Source organism: Liolophura sinensis, chromosome 4 (assembly GCF_032854445.1).
Source record: "Liolophura sinensis isolate JHLJ2023 chromosome 4, CUHK_Ljap_v2, whole genome shotgun sequence".
NCBI classification, from domain to species: Eukaryota; Metazoa; Mollusca; class Polyplacophora; order Chitonida; family Chitonidae; genus Liolophura; species Liolophura sinensis.
In genome coordinates, this window is record NC_088298.1 from 15,802,691 (window position 1) to 15,811,275 (window position 8,585).

The 8,585-nt window shown below is 39.1% G+C and overlaps 1 protein-coding gene across 1 annotated transcript in view; it reads right to left on the reverse strand.

The window, feature by feature from the left end:
• Positions 1–8,585, reverse strand: part of LOC135464444 (uncharacterized) — a 62,149-nt gene that overhangs the window by 28,837 nt on the left and 24,727 nt on the right. The window contains exons 6-7 of the mRNA XM_064741870.1: positions 5,480–5,587; positions 2,837–3,051 (exon numbers count right to left, since the gene is read on the reverse strand). Of these exons, the coding sequence (XP_064597940.1) occupies positions 2,837–3,051; positions 5,480–5,587 (323 nt within the window). The remainder of the gene's footprint in view (positions 1–2,836; positions 3,052–5,479; positions 5,588–8,585) is intronic.

The window sequence follows — 8,585 nt, forward strand, 5'->3', positions numbered from 1 at the left end:
ACAATTAATATCTCATCTTTAAATTTCAAATCCAAACCGGTGCAGTTAACTCACTGTGCTATAAGAAGTAGCTTTCATGGTTTGGCCTCAACTGTGAGTTTGGAAATCAGTGCACATTTTTTAGGCAGTAAGTACTGGTTTGTTCGTTGGACATCATATATTTTGGACAAACGCTTCTCAAGGTCAGAAAGTGCTACATTAAGGACTACATCTGCTAAAAGAGTTCCCCAAGATACCTCTTTAATGCTGTTTACATCCAAGTACCACTCCCCACTCCAAACCCTCAAAAACTCTTCAAAGATTCCCAGAACAGCTGCAATCAATATTGTATTACAATTTGTACAATCTGCACCAGATTGTATAACAATCTGTACAATCTGCACCAGACTGTATTACAATCTGTACAATCTGCACCAGACTGTATTACAATTTGTACTATCTGCACCAGATTGTATTACAATTTGTACAATCTGCACCAGACTGTATTACAATTTGTACAATCTGCACCAGATTGTATTACAATTTGTACAATCTGCACCAGACTGTATTACAATCTGTACAATCTGCACCAGATTGTATTACAATTTGTACAATCTGCACCAGACTGTATTACAATCTGTACCAGACTGTATTACAATTTGTACAATCTGCACCAGACTGTATTACAATTTGTACAATCTGCACCAGACTGTATTACAATTTGTACAATCTGCACCAGACTGTATTACAATCTGTACAATCTGCACCAGATTGTATTACAATTTGTACAATCTGCACCAGATTGTATTACAATTTGTACAATTTGCACCAGACTGTATTACAATCTGTACAATCTGCACCAGATTGTATTACAATTTGTACAATCTGCACCACACTGGGAACAACATACCAGAACAGGTTCTAGGTCATGAATGCTGCAAAATTACAACCAATCATATTTACAGTGAGGTGAAAATTTCAAAGCCAGATTTACATTTATGATGCATCATGTCTACATTAAGGTGAAAGCTGCAAATTTAAAAGTCAGATCTAGGCTGTATCACATCTACAGTAAGGTGAAGGTTGCAAATTTAAAAGCCAGACCTAGGGCTGTATCACATCTACAGTAAGGTGAAAGCTGCAAGTTTAAAAGCCAGACCTATGCTGTATAACATCTACAGTAAGGTGAAAGCTGCAAGTTTAAAAGCCAGACCAATGCTGTATCACATCTACAGTAAGGTGAACGGTGCAAGTTTAAAAGTCAGGCCAATGCTGTATCACATCTAAAGTAAGGTGAACGCTGCAAATTTAAAAGTCAGACCAATGCTGTATCACATCTACAGCAACCGAACAATGCAATTTTAAAAGCCAGATCTATGCTGCATTATAACTACAGCAAAATGAACAACGAGAATTTTCAACCAGATTTACATGAATGGTGTATCACATCCACACTGAAGTGAAGACTGCAAACTTAAACACTTCAAATTTAAAAGCCATATCACATCTACGTGGACTGAAATTTAAAGCCCGATCACACCTACAGCATTTAATGAACGTTGTATTCTTGACTGATCCTCACTGCCCAATGAAACCTTCGAATCAAACTACATAATTCTTTAACCTTTTCAAACACCTCTGCAACCAATATTTTGAAATATTCTAAGAGAACTATGGAGTGTGAAGAATAATTTGCACAGTTTTCTGAAGATTGCATCTTTTAATGACACCAACAAATCATTTTTAGTGTCAATTTCATAAAAACTGTGTACATAATTTCCACTGAAAATAGTGCTTTAGGGCTTGAAAAGGTCAAAGATTTACAGTATGTATAAAGTGTAGCTTTTTTTGAAACAAGTTCAGAGGTAAAGAGACACATGACTATGGTAACAGCTTTTTGACCAGTGATGATCGAGGAAAAATAACACAGTTGTTTCTCATTAGTGATTTTAAATATAGATAAAGAGTAGTGTAAAAAAAAAAAAAAAATTTGTGTTAGCAAATATCAGTTCAGTATATATATATACTGACTTTCTGCTTCTCTAAGCTAATTGAAAAATTAGTGTAAAGAAGCCAAAAAATAAGTGTTATAAAATGTCAGTTAAAGCTTTGTGTTAAAACTGGCCACAAAGGACTGGAATCTCCACCTAGGAAGCTGGAAATAAGGAAAACTTTGATTGGTCAAAAATAATACATCAACTGAGACATAGCACTGTTATCTCTGAAAAGATGACTTTGACTTTATTTGAGGTCACATGAAGACTATCTGTTATACAGGTCTTTTTTTCCCCAAGGCTGAGCAATCGCATTAAAGGGTTGGTTTAACTGAAAATGACAGAAATATTATGAACATATCAAGGGGATAAAATAATTTTGGCTTTGACTAACTATACTAAGGATTCGTCTGGGGAAAGGCGAACATTATATATTGATGGTACAGTGAGGGTCGAACTGGACGACCAGCTTTTCAGGTGTATGTCATCGTCATAATCATCCTCTTGGTTGTCGTGGAAACCATCGTCATCGGCATTATCGGAGTCATCCCCTTCTTGAATAACACCCAGGAGATAATAACTGCTGTCAGAGTTCTGGAATTGTTTGGCCTTTTCGATGTTCGCAAGAACTGCATCAACATCCTCCTCAGGCGAAGAGTTCCTGGAAGATTTCCCAGAAGAGTTGTCTCCCATTGGAGAAGCACTCTTCTGTGGATGTTCCAGGTCTAACTGTAGCTGACCTGCAATGCGCTGGAGGTCCATGAAGCGACCGGGGACCAGCGACTCTTGGAGAAAAGTGGCAATGTCCTGCAGAACGACAGAGAGATCATTAATCTGGTCAGGAGTTGCCTCCCTTGACGTACCGTACTGTTGTTGTTGCCAGGCGTTGAGGAGATGAGACAAATCCTCATGTTCCTCCAGGAAGTGGTCCACATTGATGCCTTTCGCTCCCGACGTCTGCTGCAGAAAGCGCAGCGGAATGCGACAGTAGTTTTCATCGTCAGTCAAGCTCCCAAAGCCGAGATTCGTCAATACAACTTCAGGATCTACCTTCCGGTCCTCCAGCAATGCTTCCACACTGCAAGGTTACAACATGGGACAGATATTATTCATTTATTGAAAGAACCAGAGACTAGAAACACAGCCATGAGAACTGATGGCCACAAAGAAGTCTTAGATTTCTCAAAAAAAGTCAGAAAATACCGTACCCTACGGTCTCATGAAATTGCTTTTTTGCCTTTCAACAAAATCTTAAAGCAAAAAGGCAGAAATCAGCCAATTGGAGAAAAAATCCCAAGTCTGCAAACATACATTATTATTTTGTGATTTTAGATCAAAACAGAATGACAAATTAAACAACCTTACTGCATGGTCACACCTCACTGCAGGTTATGCCCCAATGCAGTTATTCACTCATGAAGTTTCCAAAGTGCGATTTTGTGACAGATATAAACATATAATAAGAACCCAATTTTAAGTCATGAAACAATATATGTGCATTCTGCTAGCTCTAGTGTTCATAAGACAACGTTCTCTTGTGTCAGAGATCTATTAATCATCCTCTCATTTAAAACATCCAAGCTCTGAGACTGTAGCAGTTCTTAATGGTTAAGTGGGGGCTGACAGTTCTTAATGGTTGTAGGAGAGAGGATAGTTCTCAATGGTTAAAGGACAGCTGACAGTTCTGTATGGTTATAAGACATGACATTTCTTAAAGGTTAAGGCACAGATGGCAGTTCTTCATGGTTACAGGACAGAGGACAGTTCTTAATGGTTAAATCACAGATGGCAGTCCTTAAAGGTTAAAGTACAGATGACAGTTCTCAATAGTTACAGGACAGTTGGTAGTTCTTAATGGTTAAAGCACAGTTGGCAGTTCTTAATGGCTAAAGCACAGATGACAGTTCTTAATGCTTAAAGCACAAATGACTACTTTATGGCTAAAGGACAGATGACATTTCTTAATGGCTAAAAACACAGATGACAGTTCTTAATGGTTAAAGCACTGGTGACAGTTCTTAATGGTTAAAGCACAGATGACAGTACTTTATGGCTAAAGCACTGGTGACAGTTCTTAATGGTTAAAGCACAGATGACAGTACTTTATGGCTAAAGCACAGATGACAGTTCTTAATGGCTAAAGCACAGATGACAGTTCTTAATGGCTAAAGCACAGATGACATTTCTTAATGGCTAAAGCACAGATAAAGTACTGGGGCTGATTCCACAAAGCCAATTTTGACTTAAGTCAAACCTAGAAATATGTTTATTAGTTTACAAAATGTTGACAACCTCATCAGTGGTGGTCTTATCTTAAGACAAATGAGTCCAAAAATTCCATTACCAAATACTAAACATTGTGACAGGGTTTTAAATTTGGACTTAAGTCAGAACTGTATCTGTGGAATCAGTTTCAGATGATTGAAAACAAGAAGCAAGTCTACCAGAAATCAAAATGTTTATCATAGAAGAAACCAGAAACAATACATTCAGGAGTAACCTTATCATGGAAGAAATCAGACACAATACATCCAGGAGTAACCTTATCATAGAAGAAACCAGAAACAATACATTCAGGAGTAACCTTATCATGGAAGAAATCAGACACAATACATTCAGGAGTAACCTTATCATAGAAGAAACCAGAAACAATACATTCAGGAGTAACCTTATCATGGAAGAAACCAGACACAATACATTCAGGAGTAACCTTATCATGGAAGAAACCAGACATAACACATTCAGGAGTAACCTTATCATGGAAGAAACCAGACACAATACATTCAGGAGTAACCTTATCATGGAAGAAATCAGACACAATACATTCAGGAGTAACCTTATCATGGAAGAAACCAGACATAACACATTCAGGAGTAACCTTATCATGGAAGAAATCAGACACAATACATTCAGGAGTAACCTTATCATGGAAGAAACCAGACACAATACATTCAGGAGTAATCTTATCATGGAAGAAACCAGACACAATACATTCAGGAGTAACCTTATCTATATACACTGCACCCTATATGTTTGATTTATTATTTAGATAAAGGGGAAATTTCAGGATTTCCATAATAACAAAAGTGATATCTAACTTTAGTCGGTGAGATATCACTTTTGTTATTACACACCCCTACACCATGACGTTACAAAGAAATATTTTGTTTCATGACATTCCAATTCAAGCTTAGCAGAATGATGTCATATTACAAGTTCAGTCAACTTTAACATTTCTTACCTCATGCAACAACACACGACATCATACAAGATGTCATGTGCGGAGTCATGCTATACACACAAGTCTGCAGCTACAGCATCGCTTAAACTTGTTCAAATACACAAATCATGATGTCAGAGATTGCTTATACAAACTCATTGGCTTTGGTTTATTTATTTGATTGGTCCCAGGTATGACAATGTAGCAACTTGCTAACACTTTGATGACTAAACCACAAATGATGACAAAGGCTTTTAGGTGATGCTCAATAAGTTATATCATTTACCTGGACACAGTCGATTGGCTGTTCTGAGTCATGTCGCTATGGAAACTGTCCTGTGGAATCAACAGCTTTGCTAAAGCAGACTGGCCAGCAATGGAATGATTGCCTGGACTGTAAAGAAATCAAACATACCAGATATCAAAGACACTTACATGCATTTGAATTATTTAATTATATAATCGATTGGAGTGCTCAAGAATATTTCACTTCGGATACAACGGCAGCCAGCTGTATGGTGGGAGAAAACCAGGCAAAGCCCAGGGGAAATCCACGACCATCTGCAGGTATCCGGTAGGCCCCCACATGTGGACTTGAACTCACAGCAACTGTATTGGTAAGAGCCATTGTACTGCTCTAGCATGCAATAGCCCACAGCAACAGCTTCCACTAATATAATTTATTTATTTTATTTGATTGTTTTTTTACCCAGTACTCAAGAAAATTTCACTTATACAACAGCGGCCAGCATTATGGTGGGAGGAAACCGACCAGAGCTCACAACCATCCACAGGTTTCTGTGCAACTAATATAACAGATATACATCTGTTATATTAGTCCCAGGCCACAGCTGCTCCTGTATGTATTTCAACAGACTCTACCCTTTGTGACCATAAAGAAACTATTCCTTGTTATTTTCAAATGATTTATGTATATATTTATTTGATTAAAGTTTGGGGCTGTACGAATAGCAAATTTCACATAGGTGTAACTGAAGGCAATGATGATTAAGGGTGAAGGAAACCAGGCAGAGCTCAAGGGAAACCACCACACCAAACAAACCACCTGACTTAAAGCTACTGCTCTATCTGCAAGGGCTGTTGTGCAGCAGTGCGTAACCTTATCAGTTGAGGGCGTATAGACAATTATGACATGTAAGCGTAACGAGTCACTGATGACACCGTTAAATACATGTATATTGAGTGACTAATAATAATGTAATGGTTCACAAAACACATCAACATCATTCTATTTGTTTCTATACATGGTGTTTGGTCAGTCAATAATTCTTCACTTATATGATGGCAACCAGATTGATGAAGGGCGGAAACTACAGTGTCCAGAGGATACCAGAGTATCTAGAGGATACCAGAGTGTCCAGGGGAAACTACGGTGTCCAGAGGAAACTAGAGTGTCCAGAGGATACCAGGGTGTCCAGAGGATACTAGAGTGTCCAGAGGATACCAGAGTGTCTAGAGGATACCAGACTGTCCAGAGGATACTAGAGTGTCCAGAGGAAACTATGATGTCCACAGGAAACTAGAGTGTCCAGAGGAAACTAGTGTATCCAGAGGATACCAGAGTGTCCAGAAGAAACTACAGTGTCCAGAGGATACCAGAGTGTCCAGAGGAAACTAGAGTGCTCGGAGGAAACTAGAGTGCCCAAAGCAAAACACTGCCCGAAGTTGACAAAGAATAAAACTGACAAATCAACATCATTAAAATACAAAAATAAACTCTTTAAAATAGACAAGCTGCTATTCACAGCTGGTATTGATTATTCTCTTCATTAAAGAGAAAGGTGTGATGGCCAGGAAATCCGCAATGGCCAAAAACAGCCACACAAGATTACCAAGAGTGCAGAAAATCCCTATTGTCCTTTCACTGACCTCAAGCCTCCATGTAAATTTGACTATGATCTTGAGTGAGTGAGTGAGTGCTTGAGGTTTAACGTCATACTCAACAATTTTTCAGTCATATGACGACAAAGGAATCCTTAGGGTGCATGTACGTGTAATGTGCAGGATGGATATCGACCGCTCTTTTATTTAGTGTTGCTTCACTGCGACGACTTACCGAAGGCAAGTAAGCCGCCCTGCCCAAGCCAGTATACTGATACGGGTCAACCAGTCGTTGCACTATCCGCTTCATGCTGAACGTCAAGCGAGGAAGTTACAACTTCCACTTTTAAAGTCTTAGGTTGACTCGATCAAGGATTGATCCTAGATCTACTGGTCCCGAAGCGGACGCTCTACCAACTGTGCTATCCGGGTCGGTGCTTTGATCTTGAATGTACGAATGCTGTTTACAATATCTTAATCAAGGCTTTGTTCTATAAAATCACCGTAAGATAAGTTTATTGTTACCATCATGACCACATATGTTAATGACATATGTTGCTTGACTGTTATACTGTAATTTTGTTCGCATGCTTGCAGGGTGTTTTTTCAAAGATACTCTGAAGGCATTATTCTGTGTAGACTGACAAAATTATACTTTTTGTGACGCCCTGAAATTGGCGAATCCAACCAGTGTAGTGTTTGTTCTAAACTCAAAGTATAAATGTGGAGAAATTGCGAATTGGTTGAGGAATTAGGGTAGTCACATTCAACTTAGTACGTAAGTAAGTAAATGACCTTCGTCCATGACTAAGTAGATCACGAGAATTCTAATGACCGTGAAAGGGTGTTTTGGGGTTTGTTTGGAGGATAGGATAATGCCCTACTGCAAAAAGGGATGCAGAGTCGATTCTGACTGGATGGTGCAAGAGATACATGTAGGCTATGCCTAGCCTTAGCTGAATTTTAGGCATGGCAGACTTATTCAAGCGTGACCAAGGCCTCTAGGATTTAACCCAAGAAACCCTATCTCCACTGTTAGCCAATCAGCTTCCACTCTGTATCCCCTTACGGACCAAAAGAAATATTTTATTGTATTTATTTCCCTGTAAAGAAACAGCTTTTTGCGGAAGACAATAAGTCATTTTAATACCCATTTTTTTGGAACGCAGCAGGGGAAAAGCAAAAACTGGCCAGGAGCTAGAACTCAATCAATTATTCTGCAGTGAGTAACCGGATGCCTGGAGATTAACATTGTACTTTTTTTTTCTTCGGTCATATGACGACGAAGGAATCTTTAAAGTGCATGTAATGTGCCTCCTTGTTGCAGGACGAATTTCCACTGCTCTTTTATCTAGTGCTGCTTTACTGGGACAACTTACTGAAAGCAAGTAAGCCGTCCCGCCCGAGCCATTACACTGATACTGCTCAACCAGTCGTTGCACTATCTCCTTCATGCTGAACGCCAAGGTGACCCGACCCAAGGTTGACCCTGGATCTACCACCGCCCTAAGCGGACGCCCTACCAGCTGTGCTATAGTGGCCGGTATATA